The following is an 18,147-nucleotide window of genomic DNA, read 5'->3' on the forward strand; positions in this document are numbered from 1 at the left end:
GCTAGAGTTCACTGGGTTGTTGTTAAGCATGTCTTGAGGTATATCAAAGGAATGGCAGATTATGGGTTATGGTACAAACAAGTTGATGGAGTGAGGCTTGAGGGCTTCACAGATGCAGATTGGGCATGCAGCTCTACATATCAAAAGAGTACTTTAGGCTGCATCTTAATCATTGCATTAGTAGTTGTTTCCTAGTTCAGCAAGGAGCAGAAATCAGTTGCACTCATCTCAGCAGAGGCTGAGTACATGGTTGCCAGCTTGGCAGCATGTGAAGCCATTTGGATGAGGAAGTTGCTTGTGGGTCTTTTCAGGCAGGAGTTGGAGCCCACAATGATTCACTGTGACAATCAGAGTTGCATTAAGCTCTCTGAGAATCCAATGTTTCATGACTGCTCCAAGCACATCGAGATCAAGTACCATCATCTCAGGGACTATGTGCAAAAATGGATAGTAAAGCTACCGTACATTCCCACAAATAAGTACGTTGCAAATATCTTGACAAAGGCCTTAGTCAAAGGCAAGTTCGTGTTTTTCAAAGATAAATTGGAAGTTTTACAGAATCCCTTCCTCGTTAAGAGGGATTGTTGAAAATGTAGCAAAGAAAGGTCTTTAGGTGTGTGCCTTAGCTGGTGAAGACTTCGATCTCTCTTTCTCGAGCACGCATGCGAGATCATGAGATAGACATCAGTTGTGATGAGTCGATTTTCAGTTCACTAGAATGGTCATCAGTAGACTACATGCATAGTGTTGGAGCTTCAATGTGTTCGAGTCTTCTTTAGTTAAACTACAGAATGAGTGAGACAAGACAAGTTCAGTTAGGACGAGTTAAGACTTAAGAGACAAGTGAAGATGAGAGTTAAGTCCTCAATTAACTCGATTCACAACTAGAGAAAATCAAGGAGCAACTCAAGCCAATTAACTAAGAGCCAGTCTAGGTCTAACTGGGACTTGCTCCAGTTAACTAGCAAAAGCAACTCATTGCACTAGTGTGAACAACCATTCAACTTGGACTCTTAGGATAAAGGCACAAAGATTTGATGATTCTTTGTTGATGGCATAACGCATTGATTGAGGAGCAAAGATCAAGAATTTGAAGAGCAAGTCTAGACTAGGTTTTACAGGAAACGATTATGTGAGAGTTGCGATCAAGAGTCAAGGTCAAGAGCAATTTATCAAGGCCAAGAGCAGTGATCAAGGAGTAGGCTGAGAACAATTTGTGGAGTTGAGATTAGTGAGAATAAAGTCGAGAGCTTTCTCAGAGGCTATTTTATTTATTGGTTGCAGTAGTTGCGCACTGAATTGTAAAAAAGCTATTTGCTCAAAGAACAATCAATAAGAAGACCACAACAATAAAAGCAGGTTTTCCCATTTAGGTTTCTTGGGTAAAACACGGGTTTCCTATTTATGTATGCATGTGTTTTTATTTCAAGTATTTTCCATTACATGTTGAATGTTAAGAAACTTTGTATCTTGGTTAAATATTAACTTGGTTTCAATTTTTAGTTGCCTTGATTTTTCAGTAAATTCATCTAATTAGTTGCATTGTTTCAAGAAAATTAAAAGGGTTCCACACAAGTTTCAAGTTAGTGAGAAGGTGTGTTGCACTTACAGAAAGAGCACCTCACAAGCCCCTATAGGATGCTCAGACCACTCTATTATGGGTTTTACATAATCATAAAGGTCGTGGATGAAAATGTTTTTGAATTGAGTATTTCCCTTTTCCTTGGCTTGCACCCAGTGTTATAAGTGGAGCTGCTTAGACCATATTTTCCATATTTGTTGGATACTTCATAGGCATTTGAGCAATTGAACCCACAAAAGTCAATCGTGACTACATTGAACAGGGTAAAGTGGATTGGGTCATGGACACCATGACAAAAGATACCCACGAGTAGCACATACAACTCTACCAAGTTGTCAAAGCAAGGCAGCTTCTTCACCAAGGCAAGTAGCACACCAAGAGCCAAATTCAGCAGAAGTTTTCCCATCTAATGAGAACTTAATCAAATGAAGACCACTACTTTCTAAGGGGGAAGAACTGATATAGGTGAATATCGATGGCTACCCACCTCTTCCACAAACCCAACAATGCTTTATCTTCTTGGCAATTCTTCTATGGTTTTTTTGGGTGGCAAACTTTTGAGGCCGTTTTGAGGCCCTAAGTGATATTTTTGGGCAATTTGGGGGGCCAGGGTTGCCATGGCATTTCCTAGCCCCGGTCAAAAGTTGTAATCCTCAGGTAATTCTTTTCAACGAGCTACTGTGTGCCCCAAATGGATATTGTATGCAAAAGTTGCGCCCCTAAGAAGTTGATGTACCAACTAACCACCTCAGGGCCCGCAAACATCTTGGTGAACTATCTTCTAAGGTTAGGGTTTTGGACTTCTAAGGTTCTTTCTTGATCTTAAAAAGTCATTCCTTCTACCTCTCGTGATAGCTTTTACAAATGCATGTAGCTGCCATCTATCTCTCTTCAGAAATAGCTACCACCATTCTAGCCAATTTGTGTTCTACAGTATTCTGTTGTTTAATTTATCAATAGAAGTTGGGTTTTCACCATATTATTGTGCTCTCTGTTATATTTCTCTATGTGTGTGTTTCATTTCCTTTCCTGATTTCCTTTTATTCCTTGAACAACGTGGATCACGAATGGAGGCACAACTGCAGTGTCTAACCAGAGCTCCCTCTGACTCGGATCCTCCTTGTGATTCACCCTTTATCAGCAACCCCATGGAAATGAGCATGTCCACACCCAAAAGAACTTAACTGAGGTCCAGCTGACACTCCCAGAAAGATATCTTAAGTGGTAGTTAGCCCAGCAAATGAAGATGAAGCTATATATTTAGATTGGACGTCTAATAGGTATTTCACATTAAATATGGTTTCACTGTCTGTCAAAATGTATGACTCAGCATGTAAAAACTATCATTAAAGCAAGTCTGCAATCTTCTCCTTGTTGAGAAGCAACCTGCTTGAAACTGTATGCATGCTGGTTATGGATATAGCCCTCCAGCCTTTTCTTGAAAAGCTAATATAAATACCTATGTTTCTGTAAAAAAACTGAAACAACTGGAGTATCATGTTACAAGCACACGAAGATTTCAAGATAGGTCATTTTTATTGCCTATTTCATGCAAAGATAAATTGACTAAAATCATTTTGATCGTACGTATCATGGCACATAGTATATAGGTTTTCACAGCAAACTGCAAATTGCAGCTATAACAAACCTGATACAATAATGTATTCTCCATCAGGTGTTGACTTGATTCGGGTAGCTGCAGTATTAAAGTTCAGGTCCTGAATCAAGTCTATCCTTCGCATGTACTCTGGTTTCACGCATGACAATAAAAATAAATAATTAGGAACAACGCGACAATGGTAGGCTGCAGATAAAGCCGTAACAATTCATATAGGGTACTAACTATAATCTTTCAATACTCGATCTTATTATGACTTGTGGCATAAAAGCAAACCATCAAATGCTCTCCAGAGCTCTTATCAGAAAGAACTATCAAAAACCTGCTATGTAAAATGACAAATGCATGCACAAATCTCTAAAGTATTCACAATCGTGTCTGCCAATCTACCAGGTATTGCTAGCGTACATGAGACAGAAACAGAATTATTCTATGCTTAACTACTCGATAAAAAATCACCGAAAAGTGGCACTAGTACAAATTGAAAACAGCCCAAGGCAACCTATTTCTTCATTGAAATAATTTTAAAATAAAGAGCAGAGTAGACTGACCACTGTCGTTGCGCAGAGCTTTCAATTTCTTAGGCGTAAGCCATGTGGGAAACGAACGCTGCCCGGACACAGAATACATCTTCACGCCATTGATGGCAGTCACCTTCATGCTTCCCCCCTGACTCGACATCTTTGTGGCAATTAAAATTTCGGTATTTTTTGTAATGGATATGGTCTCTCACAGATACTGACGATTAGGTCGAAGTGATCCGCTGAGTTGCAGCATACATTGAGATTATTAAGGTCTCTGTTAAATCCCTCGTCCTGGAATTAAGCATGAAGTCGTCCAAACCCTTCATGAACCTCTCCAACACCTTATATTAAAAAAAAAAAAAAAAGATTTCCTGCAGATAAAAATTAGACAGGGAAGTTGTTTAAATCATACTCTTTTCAAAAGAAGGGTTCCTTGCAAGAATGGGCGTCCCTAACAATTTCTATGATTTCCAAACTCAGTCCCCCAACAACATGTTACAGACGTACATAGTAAGCTGCACCAAATCATACTCTTTTCCAAAGAAGGGTTCCTTGCAAGAATGGGCGTCTCTAACAATTTCTATGCATTTCCAAACTCAGTCCCCCAACAACACAATGTTACCGGCATAGATAATAAGCTCCACTAAAACTTTCGTTCATCTTTCGTCCCATATTTCGTGTAAATATGTACCAGGTGAGTAGAAGAACTCTTTACCCAATAGTGCAGCTGCAATTTTCACCGTCTAACTTATTGATCACTATTTGAATTAGACCCTCGGCATTGGTTTGGCATGACAGGTCGAGTTCAAGGGCTATTTTGGGCATAAAGATCCCTTCCGTGAAATAGGCAAGTTCACGTTTCCATATTTAGAGATAAAAATCACAGCTAGTCTAGGGTTGCCCAATAAATTAGAATATGGTGAATGGCATGCTTATAGATAAATCATCACATGCATTATTTTAAGCAGAGTATTTAATATTCTATAATTTTGAAATTAATATTTGGCAAATGGCAAGTATGTATTTAGATAAATACTATATATATTAATATTGTTTATATTGAAATATGTATTATTTAATGTTTATATTTCAGTTAAATGTTTATTGATGGTCAATTTTTAGAATGAGTTAGATTTTGGTTGGAATAAATAATATTTTTATTTTAATAATAAATTGTTATATTTTTTTATTTATGATTTTTAATATGAGTAATTGAGTATAATGGAGGGAAAAAATTATTTGATTGAAAATTAGTATTGTTTATTATTGTGAAATATCATATATAGATGGAGTTTAACTTGGTTTTTTTTCATTAATTTTAATCAAAATTCAGGGAAATTTTTTAAAAAATTGAGTTTAAATTGTTTAATCTATGGAATTTGAGTGGTGGAAGTGTTTTTCAAGGCGTTGAGTCCATTTATACATACAAAAATGTATTTTAAGAAACCAAAAATCACATTCTTGCTTCAAATTGTATCGTCAGATTCTAGTGAAAAGAAAATGTTGTCTCATCTATAAGTTAACTATATATATATATATATATATAATCAAATCTCTCGAGGTGCAAACTTTTTCTTGAGTTTTGCACTCAAAAAATAGGATTGACCTCGAGAGATGATCCATCTTAGGTGCAAACCTCTTTTTCGAATGCAAAACTTGAGGAAAAGTTTGCACCTTGCGAGATTTTATCCCTTTCAATGCTTGATAAATCCAAGTTAAGATGGATTTAATTTGGTTTCAGTCGTGCACAATCACACAAAATTTGTTGAACATCTCTATTATTCTGGTCATTTTAAATATGCTAAATATGTATAAGATTCATCTAATCAGGTTAATTTTAAATTTGCTCAATTACCTTAGTTTGTTGAGATGATAGAGATTGTTAATAACTTGAATGATGAAATAAAAATTTTGAATGCAAAGTGACAATGTAACAGTGTTGAATGATATAAAATGTGAATAATAAAAATGTAATCACTTACAAATAGTCTTTATTGTGATCAATCTCAAACTATTTTCTTATACTATTCTTATTGTCACACCCATTAAGTTTTGTCATCTTTTCATATCGATCATATGAAAAGGGCAGTTGAAATCAAAGACAATTCAATCTTTAACTCGAGCTATTGTAGTGAAAGTCATACCTTGTCTCTCTTGCTCTCCGATATTAGTAGTAGCTTTCTCCAAAGTCAATCATTGTGACTATCAAGTGTTAAACCCTAAGTAAGTTTCAATGGTAGTTGTTTTCTATTATACCTCGTTTGAATGCAAAGTCACTAACAATGTTGAATGATGGAAATGGGAATAATAAGAATGTAGTTGATTTTCAAGAAGCAAACATTTCAGGTGAGTGGACATTTTATTTAAGATGAAAATTCAAATATTTTATTTATGGTTGAATTACTGCACCACAAAATTCAATGCACCTTGTTAATAATTTTTTTGTGCTTGCCTGAAATCAATGCACACTATTTAATCTAATTACTTTGAAATTAATGTACATCATACATCTAGTTACATCAAATCAAAAATCAACATCTACACTAAAATCAATGCATCTAGTGCAAGCAATAAAAAATGATTAGAAATCAACATCCAAGTTGAAATTAATGCATTTAGTGCTAGCAATCAAATAGGATTAGAAATCAACAACTACATTGAAATCAATGCATGTAGTGAAATCAATCAAGTAGGCTTATGAATCAACATTTACATTGAAATCGATGCATCTATTTCAATGAAAAACTGAAATATTCATGGCTTTCTAAATCCAACTTATTTTTCCTTTTATAAAAGTCTTAGCTCCTCTTCGACTATGGTTTAATGTTTGATATTATATAATACTATATAATATGTGTATTTGTATATGTGTGTCTCGTTCTTCTCCTCTCTCCCCCCCATCTTTGTGTCTATCTGCCTCCCTCTCTCCTTCTCTCTCTCCCCCTCCCTCTCTCCCCCATATCCATCTCTCTCTACCTCTCCCTCCCTCTCTTTGTCTCTCTCTTCTTCCCTCTCTCTCCCCCTACCATCTACATCTATATTTCCCTCCATCTCTCCTTCTTTGTCTCTATATCTCACCCCCCCAAACACACACTCTCTCTCTCTCTCCCACCCCCCATATCTATCTATCTCCCTCTTCTTCCCTCTCTCACCCCTCCATCTATATCTCTATCTCCCTTAGTCTCTCCTTCTTTGTCTCTCTCTTTTTCACACCTCAAACATTCACATTATCTCTCCATATATATTCATCTCTCTCTCCCTCCCTCCTCTTCGTATCCCCATCTCTCTCTTCCCCTTCTCTCTCTTTGCCCTCCAACTTTGTCCCTATCTTCCTCCCTCTTTCCTTCTCTCTCCACCCTCCATTTATGTGTCTCCCTCTCTCTCTCTTCCCCTTTTCTCTCTTTGCCCTCCAACTTTGTCCCTATCTCCCTCCCTCTTTCCTTCTCTCTCTGCCCTCCATTTATGTGTCTCCCTCTCTCTCTCTCTCCCCCTTCTCTCCTTCTCCCTCTCATCTCCTTCTCTCTTTTGTAACAGCCCTGGTGAAAACTCCATGTAATAAAAGTTAATAAAGACAAAATAATAACCATGGTTGATGGGACACTTATTCTAGGCTGAATGTTGGGCAAAATCCTAGTGATGGAGATCACTTGTGATTGTTTAATGGCTAAGGAAAATAGAAAAGACAATGGCTAAGGCTTTAGAAAGGAAAAATGGTGTTTTTTGCACATTAAAATTTATGAAAATAATGGAAATTAGGAGAAAAGGGAGTGAAAGGTCACAGGTTGCATGTGAGGAGGAAATTGAAGGAAAATAATGGAAAATGAAGAAAATAGAGGCCTCATTCATAAAAAAGCTTGTGAGGATTAGTTGGCAATATTTTGCTAACATTTTGTTAGTTCAGTGTTGGAGCTCTCTCATTATTCTCTCTCTTTCATACTCTTGGATACTTAAAGTTTTCTTGGAGCACTCTTGGAGGGTGTGGCATACTTGGATTCTTAGAGAAAGAAGGCAAAGGAAGAGCAGGAAAGTGCAAGAGGACATCGGGACTAACAACTACAGCGGGATTTGCTTACAAGTACCGAGTTGCATGTATGTTTTCCTCACTAGTTTTGGCATGTATGGCATATGCATGTGGACTTTTGGTCATGATTTGTCACTGGCACGAAGGATTGCCTAAATTGCCAGTGGATTGTCTAGCCTTTCCATTTCCTGAATAAGCATGGAGATTGTGGGTTTATTTCCTTATTTGTTTTGGTTGGTCCTCATGTTTCTTTAGCATGGGTTGAATTATTAGTTCTTGGAAGCCCTGTAACTTGAGTTGAGTTACTAGTCCTCGAAGCCTTGGTTGGACAAATACTCTAGAAGCCAGGCGGTAGCTGTGGGTTGAGTTACTAGTCATGGAAGCCTTGGTTGGAACAAACACTCTGGAAGCCCTAGAAGGCTTAGATGAAGAACAATCTGATGATGGTTTTGTGATGTCCGACTGTGAGGTGGAATCATTGTTTGATGGGTTGAGGTGGATGGCCTCTGGAAGCCCTGGATGGTTTTGGATTGATGTGTTCTATGAGATCCCACGTTCATGCTTGGAGTATGGCATGGGGGTGAATGGTTGAAGAGAGATTTGGTTCAACCATTCTACAGTCGGGTGGAACGTGGAAGTCCCATCCCGAGTTTGGATTTTGCATCATCAATATGAGGTTATTTCTCCTTGTATTTTTATGAGTATTATCATGGTTTATATGTGAATCATATGGTTGTGATTTCAGTGGTATTTCTGTTGTTATTACGTTGGTTATGTATATGTCTTATGACAGAAGCTATGTATGTCTCTCATCATGTTCTTATTCGTAAATGAATGAACAATGTATGTATGACCTAATGGATAAAATTATAGTTTATGTGTTGAGGCATCAATGCTTCTTAGCGATTCTTAGCTAAGTATGAGACCCCTATGCTCAGATATGTTATTTACACCTGTAGATTACATATTCATGATATATTTGACGAAATATCTGTCATGGCTAGTAGGGGTCCAATCAAGATCTCATTCAAGTAATTGTTTTCATATTGTCATTTCCTTGTTATCTTACCATTCTGAAGGTGCCATTCAATTATAGGCAGTGACTTAGGCTCTGGGCTTGAAAATGTGGCTTAGATCCTAAGGACATTGGCACAGAACTGAGCAAAAGAGTCCTTGGATGCTGGCATGCCCATAGCATGAGAGCGCCCAAAGGTCAAGTTGTCCAAAAGTTCAGTGGGACCGAAGGGCTGGTTGGTAGAAAGGTTGGATTGGTTCCTAAGGGTCCTAATGCTGATGTTGAAAGTCTGTATGGTGTGTGTAATGTCCCATAATAATAATAATAATAATAATATATTAAATTATAATAAAATAAATAATAAATAAAAAAGAAGAAGATAATAATGGTAAAAAATAGTAAAAAAATAAAGAAAAGGTAATAATAGTAAATAAATAAAAGATAATAATAGTAAATAAATAAAAAATAATGAAGAGAATATAATAATAATAAATAAATAAAATAGTAAATAATAAACTAGAGTTCTAAATAAAAATATATAAAAGTAAACTATAAAAATAGTGAAAATAAGTAAAGTTAACAAAAAGTAAAAAAGAATTAAATTAAGAGAAATACTAAAAAAAAAAAAAATTGCATGTTGACACATGGAATGTGTGCATGCAACCCCCTTTCCATTGTTTGGTATATTTAATGGACGATGAAGAAGATGAAATTCATCATTTCTTTATCCATTCTCTTGGGAGAAAAGCATTGTGAGACAAATGATTCCCTAGCAGTAGTACGTTGATTGAGGGCTCGAGGGTGACCAGCTATGGAAAAAGGGGGCTCAAGGGTGACCAACTATAGAAAGATTATGTGCAACTGAGCCTACGACTGGGTGGAGAGTCATCCCCAAAACTTTGTTGTGGTTAGCGGGATTCAAATAGTGTTCAACTCCTAAATCAGAAGGAATATTAGCGCCCCAGATAAGTCGTCTCTGCTCATGTTTTTGGAAATTCTATGTTAATTAGTGGAATAGTTATGTGTTGATTATTAATCACATGATTGATCTAATTAGTTGTATATTTTAATTTTGGGGTTGTTACATATGGTATCATAGCAGGTTTGGCTCTATGTGACCTCTAAGTAAAATTTTGAGAAAAATACTTAATTAAATTTATCAATAACTTTGTTTGTGATGACGCGGTAATTTAATGAAAATAAATTTGGGAAATAAATACAATTTTTCTCTTTTTTCTAAAATAATTATTATATAAATTCTTAAATAAATATCATTATTTTTATAAGAATTATTATGAAAATTATTAAATAAATATCATTGTTTTTATAAAAGTAGATAAACCTTTTTTTTTAATAATCTTGAGATGTATATACATACTCTACAATATAGTAACATAGATACTCTAAATACATTATTATAATTTATTTATTTATTTATTTATTTTATTTTTTTAATAAAAAAGACAATTAATAATATATATATATATATATATATTATTAATCTCAAATTATAATTTTTGCATATGAAATATAAAAACGAATTACTTTTCTTTTGAACTAAAATTTTATTTATTTAAATTAAAAATTATTTTAAGTTCATTGCTTATATAATTGTTATTACAAGTTTTGTCAATTAAGAAACTAAAAATAATTATATTTCAAATTGAAAACTAGTTATTGGTAAGTAAAAGTTATATTTCAAAATTAAAAATATTTTAATTTTTATTATTATTATTTATTTAAATTAAAACTTATTTTAAGTTAGTTATATATAACTAAAAGTAATTTGATTCTTATTTTAAAATTTATGATTTATTTATAAATTAAATATTATTTTGGAAATAGCTAAAATAAAAACTAATTATAAATAATTAAAATTTATATTATAAATTGTAAATTATTTATAAATAACTAAAGTTATATGTCAAACTAATTAAAAGTTATTTGATTGTTATATTAAATTTTATGATTTATTTTTAAATTAAAAATTGTTTTGGAAATAACTAAAATAAAATCTAATTATAGATAAATAAAATTTATATTCTAAATTGTAAATTATTTATAGATATTTAAAGTTATATATCAAATTGGAAACGAATACCCAAAACTTAAAGAGAAGTTCTAATTAATTTGTTATGACATACACAATTATTAATAATATAAAAGTTATGTATTTTTAAAAATAGAATGATGATGATTAATAATATTTTAAGGGAGGTTTATATTTTGGTCATATATATAAAAAGAGAGATAAATATCTGTTTTAAAAAAAAAGTACGCAGAAATAAATGGTTTTTATAAAAGTAATTGGGAGATGATAAAAAAAAAATTGTATTTGTGATTAAAATAATAATAATAAATAAATAAGTATACATGATTTTTGAGCCACACATGTCAAATTCAATTTGTTTAGAGGATTGTAAAAGGGTAGTGATTTTCCTTTTTACTATGGATAGATTTTCATGAAAATCATATCAATTATTTAATGTAGAACATGATACCTTCTTTTTAGTTATCCCAATCTTTTTATATTCATTTATATCTAATTTTATTATGTAAATTATCTTTTAATCAAAAAAATACAAGGTCATAAATCTATGATCTCCCTCTTCGCTCCATTTGAATCCATCACAAGGATGGGATAAAGAAAAGCATACTAATTAAAAATCAGGGTTTTAATAGCTTTTGAAGCAAATTCAAATCATGTGAGCAACAACAAAAAAAAATTGATATACTAAATAAATAAATAAATAAAAATAATTTAAATAAGGTTAGGGATAATAAAGCTTTGTGCCTAAATTTTCGTTTTTGAAGGAGTTTGTTATTTGGAAAGGTAAATCTAGTTATATAATAAATAAAAAAGAATTAGTTTAAATATTAATAATGAGCGTTATGTAGAATATATAATATAAAAATGAATAAAAGTTTTAGGCTTCATCCATTTAATAAAATGATGAAAGAGCTTGAATTTGTTTAATTATTATTAAAGTGTTATGTTGAAATGGGTAGTGAATGTTGAATTTCTTTAGTTAATATTAAAATATTATCTTAGGATTGATAAGTTATTATTCTATTTTGTTATTTATTAGAAGTACGTTGTAATATTTCATTGTATGAAGGTTTATAAAATTATTATTTATAATATTTATGAGTGGTGTTTGATTTAATAAGAATTTGAGTGTAAATTAGTAATTGATAAATAATTTATTTGAATATTAAAAAAAAAAAAAGATGAAATGAAAGAAGAAAATATGCCAGGATTGAGATCATATTTAATTACTTGCATTGGAGGAGAAGTGAATAAACAAAAACCTAGTAATAATGATGTGGTTTAGTTGGTTAAGTAAGATGGAGTGATTGAAATTTTGGATTCATGGTGAATATTGATAGTTTGTTGGTTGAATTTTCTCTAAGGATGTAGCCTCTTGAAGAAGGAAAGAATGGTAATGAAATCCTAACTATGAACATTAGGAAGAGGTCATCCAATATGAAGTAACATTCGAGACTAATAATAGGCTAAATTTTCCAAGTTACATGTGCAAACTAGGTGTGGAAAATCATATTTGAGTGAATTAAGGTGGATTATGTACAAATTGATTGTTTTGAAATTAATGTAAGTCATGTGTATCTTAAAGAGGTTGTATTAAAAAATAACTATAGGAATTGCATTGTCACTAAGATCTTTATGTTTGCACTTCTTAAGAGGCACACCTTTTAGAGTGATGCATTATGGAAACTTAACGAAATATTGGAAGGTTGAAGTGTTTTAAGTTTTTTTATATCCCAATGAGATGACGATAAATCCACAACAGAATTTTCAAACTTATTTATGATGAAACTATGGGGTGATGACTACTATGACAACCTACTAGGAATGATGTAATTTGTAAGTGAGAATTTAGTGATATAAATGAAAGGAGGTAATGTTTATCAATTATCATGTTTTCTTATCAAAGGGAAAATATTAGTACGATATACAATCCATAAATCAATGGGAGTTTCATGTGGAAAGTATTTAAAGTGGATGTGGAATATATTTAATGTGGAAAGAATTTAAAGTGGACATGGAATATATTTAAAGTGCCTATAGAATAGAAGTCAAGATGTTATGACTTTGTTTCGAGGATATCTCATGTTAGAAAGCGGAAAGAAAATAATACATCATTGAAATAATAATGCTAACAACTAGCATTGTGGAAAATAAGTATAAGGAGATAAGGGTATTAAAAATTATTAAAAGAAAAAAAAGGAGGGGTTCTAAGATTGCTCCTTAATCTAAACGGTATATGTTTAATGAAGTTATATAAGAAGGAATGACAAGGGAGGAACTTACAAATTTATTATTAATGATAATGAGTGGTAGTTGTGGTGACCATGACCAACTTAGAATAATGAGATAAATAGAGAATAGTACTGGATAGATACTTAAGGGAATGAGTGGAAGTTTCACAAACAAGCATAAGAAATCAGCAAGAAGTAATAAATTGTCCTAGAATATGATGGAAGATTTTGCAATAGGCATTGATAACAATTAATGAAGTTTAATGATCATGATAATTATGAAGTTCATTAGAGTTGTAGGAATTATGGTAACCTATGATTATATAATCCATGAATGTATGCATGATGGGAATAAAGAAGCTAAAATTAGAAATTGAGAAGATTTTGCAAGCAGAAACTGGGAAATGCCTTAGCATTATGGTAAGTCCAACATTAGTGATAGTTGAGCATGGTGTTGATGTGAATAACAAAAATATGAAATTTTAAGATTGGAGTAGCTAATTAATGTTCATACAGTTCTTAAGGTGCATAACATTAAAGTAGGAAGGGAACTATGAAAATGTAATAATGCCTAGGGTTAAATTATGGGGTCTATCTCAAGTGGAAATTTCTCTTAAGGATACTAATGAGTGGATTGAACAACATGATTGGTAAGGGTTAGAGTGATGGCCTAAAAAATTTTAAAATGTCAAAGATTGGAATTGGTGAATACTTGCAATTGGTGAGAAATGACAAGCAATAAATGTTTCAAGGATAACGATTGTTTAACTTATGGAAAAGGAAGTAAAATAGGTGGATCAATGAGAAAACATTGAGCATGAAGCATAAGAACATATGTTGTTGGAAATTCTATAATGCTACTTCAAGAAGAATATGCACAAATTGACAAAAGAGGTGAGGTCAAGTGGTATTGAGATGAGAACTTGATGAGATAATTAGGTCTTTTAAGGATGTATAATGATAATTACACAATGATGGATAAATTACTGGGGATCAACAAACCCTCATTCAAGTTGATTAAGCAAGACAACAAACTTAAACAAAGATGACCTAGTGTATGTGTGTCATTAAGTAGAATAGTACTAGAATGGATACGCAAAATATGTGTAGTGATCATGGAATTTTAACTTTATATTGATGATTTAAATGATTGTACAAACGGTAATATATTAATAATGAATTTCACTAAAATTTCCTTGGAGAAGGAAGAATATCTTACGAGAGATTAAGGCTCAAGATGATGAGGCTCATTTGAAATTTAACGATGTACTTAGATGAGTATACCTATAGTGTAAATGGTAAATTTCCTAATAGAGAGAACAAGAAATGATTATGACACAACACTAATAGTACTTATGAGATAACATAGATCCTAGAGGGATGTTGAATAATCTTAATTCATAGTTACTATTCATTGTTTATATAAGTAAATGAAACTAATTCATGATAAGAATGCTTAAAGCGGATTGTTGTTTTGTTGTAGCGGCTACAACCACCCTCAAAAAATTTGGTTCGCGTGCAAATTTCAGAGCCTACCTCGGATCCTGCGATCAATTATCCTTGGTCACTTGTTGGTAAGCTAATGATTTCAAGCTCCCCTCCTTGATCTTAAGAGTTGTCCATGTTCTCATATTCATGCAAATGTGTCATATTTGGGCATAGGGGTTATTGTTTGTCATGCAAACGGAATGTTGTATTGCTTCAAGGGAATTGTGTGTGTATGAGTGGTTGTCATCACATAGACATGTTTCACACTCGCCTCATGCACTCACATCATAAAGGATGTTGCATCAAGCAAAGTATGTCTTATGTATTCTAGATGGTCTACGTTGTGTCATCAAGTGTTCGTGTGTGATCAAAATTGAGTCCTATCAATGTTTACATATGTTTCACTGATCTCACACTTAGCCATTTTCCCAAGCAACCTAGCCTCATCCAGCTTCCTGGAACTGTGCGCTTTTCTTCTGCAACCATCAAGCTTCCTCCCTTGCCTGCTGAAACCTCGCAGTGCGCAGAGACACTAACCTCCCTTTCCTGCTGAAACCTCGCAGCACGTAGAGCAGTCCAGCTACACTACACTCACAAATTACGAAGAGGTGTCATCCTAGGACCCCTTTCCCACAGCAGTGCCCTAAGCCTCAAAACTATGCAGTGTTGTCCAAGTTGTCTTGTATGTCTTGCATGCAGAAACTGCGCAGACAAGCCTCCCAGGGCCTCATTCTGGTAGCAGTCACTGTCCACTGAAATTGCGCAGATCTACCTCTTAGTGACTACAGGAAAAGGTGACATGCTGAAATCACTCCCAAGGAGTTGAGGAGAAAGACCAAGGAACTGAGTAATGGAAAATATCAAGACCACATGCAAACTCCATTCGATGCATGATTATCTTGAGGTTAAGTATGGTAAGTAAAGAACATATTTCAAAGTACACCTCTTAGTTGAGTTTGTAGGACTACTTGTCATTGTCATATAATCCTGTACTCAGTAACATGCATGTGCGCAAACGCGAAAAGTCATCTTATGTGTTTCTTCTACATGTATTGCTTCCTTTTCACTTGTTCGACCAATTATTGTCTTCGGCATGTTGATTTCTATTTCATGCTTGCGACCTAGTTCTAGTAATGTTGAAGGTTGTGTTTGAGTTGTGTCCACCATGTATACATCAATCACACTCACATAAAATGTTGTATGCATTGTCGCGTAATTGTCATCGTGGTCGTTCAATGATCTATCACAAGTGTCACGCTTGACGCTCACAATGTCAGTTAGTAACAATGAGCATATGTTGTCTTGATGGTTTGAGGTGTCCGGCCATCGAGTCATGTTGGGTGTGTGTTCGAAAGGTCATGTATGCACCAGTTCACTCGCCCACACACTTAGTCATTTTGCTGTAATTCTGACGACCGGATCACCCTCCAATAGCCGGACCTTCGCTGAACTGCATTGCATAGCTTCGGCCCTCAGTGATCATGTACTGCAGCCCAAAAAAACGCAAAGCTTGAGGTTGTCTCCCAAGCAACATGCACTGCGCAATCCTGGAATTGACCGATTGACTGTCACCCAGAATAGCACAGAATTTACTCAGCAAGCCATTTCAATCTACACTGCCCACAAGCACATCAAGCAAACCTCCAGCTGGTCAACCAAAGAGTTTGACCGGGCAGTAACCTCGCGACTCACTCCCTCAAAAAGTTGCCCAAAAGCTACAAAGCATGCCCGCTTCGCTAACTAAAGAAACTATGCAGCCATGCCAGACAGACACCTTGTGTCTGTCACTATCTCCCTTAAAAAATTGCACAGTTTTTCCAACCAGTCACCCACGCAGCCGCATGTTGCTCACCCGGAAAACTATGCAATTTTCATGAGTTGCCTCCTCGTTTCCTAGCATCCCGCTCAGCTCAGAAACCGCGTTGGGATGTTCAGCAGGCTAACCTCCCATCAATTGCATAGTTTTTACCAGCAAACTCTCGCAACCCACTGTCAACTCCCCATAAAAAAATGCACAATTTTTCCAAGCAAGCCTCCTACAGCTCGTTGTTAGCTCCTCGGAGAAATTATGCATTTTTTGCTGCCAAACCCTCTGTTACTTGCACTTCCTCCCTAAAAAAATTGCGCAAATCTGCCCTCCAGCCGAGCCAGATCCCACGGAAAGTCACTACTGATCTGGATTGTCCATCTCAGTCTCCCAGTGACCTCTGCACAATTTTCACCGGCAGTGCCCAGAGGCCGCATCCCGGCTTGAAATCTGCCTTGTGCAGTTTCAGAACCTTGTCCTCTCTCTCAGTCACCTACATCCAAAAGCGAAGGATAATGCATCATGGTAGACTAGGAGATTTCTGAATTTGATGTCGTCTTGTCATGAGTGATTGCAGATACAGGTACATGGATGAGACACGACACGACGACGAACGAGATGAACAAGGAGAGCACATGCAAGGAGATTTGTTCGCGAATGGATGAACAAGGAATGCATGCGAGGAGTTTTGTTCGCGAACGGGTGAACAAGGAATACATGCAAGGATATTTTGATGGTGGTCTAGGTACAGGAAGGAATGTTAAACTCCCAAATTGTGAGATTATATCTTCTATTTCTGTTTGCAAGTGTAATTGTTGGTTCAATGGGTTCTTTGTCATCCACTGACAACTTTAGAGCTTCCACTAAAAATTAGCAGACTTCTCTAAAACCGCAGAGTTCGGTTAAACCTCCACTAGTCCAGACCTGAAGGTAACACAAGCCATAGTTTAATAAGATTTGAAGTTCACCTTTTTCAAACTCATTGGCACTTCTTCGTCGTTGATCTGTTCAAGATCCAACGGTCACCTCACTTCTCGACCTCGAACTTGCTCCTCGCCTGTCAACTGTTGATCTTGCTCCACCAATTCTAACAGCTCAAATGAATATCGGTCGGTTAACTTGCGAACTTTAAACTCGCCTGATAAGCAGTCTCTCTCTCTCTCTCTCTCTTCTGCTACATGTAACGATGTGTATGGAATTGGAGCTAAATGGAAAATAGCGCTTACGACCTTTCTTTCGCCCGAAACCTACTTGTGGGTTTCTCCAAACCCGCTTTGGCTCGTTAATTGTCTGTTAACTTCTACGCCCGAACACCATTCATTTGTCTCAACCAAGATCTAACTGTCCAAGTTCAATATTCACGCCACTGTATCCTCGGTCTTCCTCCACTGATCTCGACCGTTCGCTCAACACACTCAGAATTCACGAGAAACTCAGTTAAAAGGAAAAACACGAATTTAACACAGTCAATACAATTTCATTCAATCTCACAAAACAACAATTAAACTTCGAATTTCACGACAACACAAAGATTTTGAAGGTGATTATCCTTTGGATTTGACAGGAATTTCTCATTCACATGCATAGAGACTAATTTTCCCCAATTCACTGGATTTGCTCCTAGAAAGCCAAATTTCTTTAACAATAAAAAATTCCTTTACAATAGTGTGAAAATTACATAAGTACTGGTTCATCCTAACAACCAGATCCTAATTCAAAGGCTAAAATTTATTAACCTTATCTGTCCTACGAGGCATTCTCCTTGAGAATCTCCACTACAGCTAACTAACTAAAACTTATTACATCATGAT

General features: G+C 34.9%; 1 protein-coding gene across 3 annotated transcripts in view; it reads right to left on the minus strand.

Moving 5' to 3' along the window:
* The window catches only part of EDA7 (embryo sac development arrest 7), a 343,775-nt gene extending 339,178 nt beyond the window's left edge, over positions 1–4,597 (minus strand). The window contains exons 1-3 of one of the 3 annotated variants that reach the window (XM_089453090.1): positions 4,137–4,597; positions 3,752–3,963; positions 3,231–3,329 (exon numbers count right to left, since the gene is read on the minus strand). In XM_089453090.1, the coding sequence (XP_089309216.1) occupies positions 3,231–3,329; positions 3,752–3,881 (229 nt within the window). In that variant the 5' untranslated portion in view covers positions 3,882–3,963; positions 4,137–4,597. Of the gene's footprint in view, positions 1–3,230; positions 3,330–3,751 lie in introns of all 3 variants that reach the window. The other 2 variants (XM_089453088.1, XM_089453089.1) reach the window with 2 other exon arrangements.
* Positions 4,598–18,147: the final 13,550 nt, after the last annotated feature.

The sequence above is a fragment of the Pinus tabuliformis genome, chromosome X (genome assembly GCF_031772625.1).
Source record: "Pinus tabuliformis cultivar Carrire ecotype Pingquan chromosome X, CPIR1, whole genome shotgun sequence".
NCBI lineage: Eukaryota > Viridiplantae > Streptophyta > Pinopsida > Pinales > Pinaceae > Pinus > Pinus tabuliformis.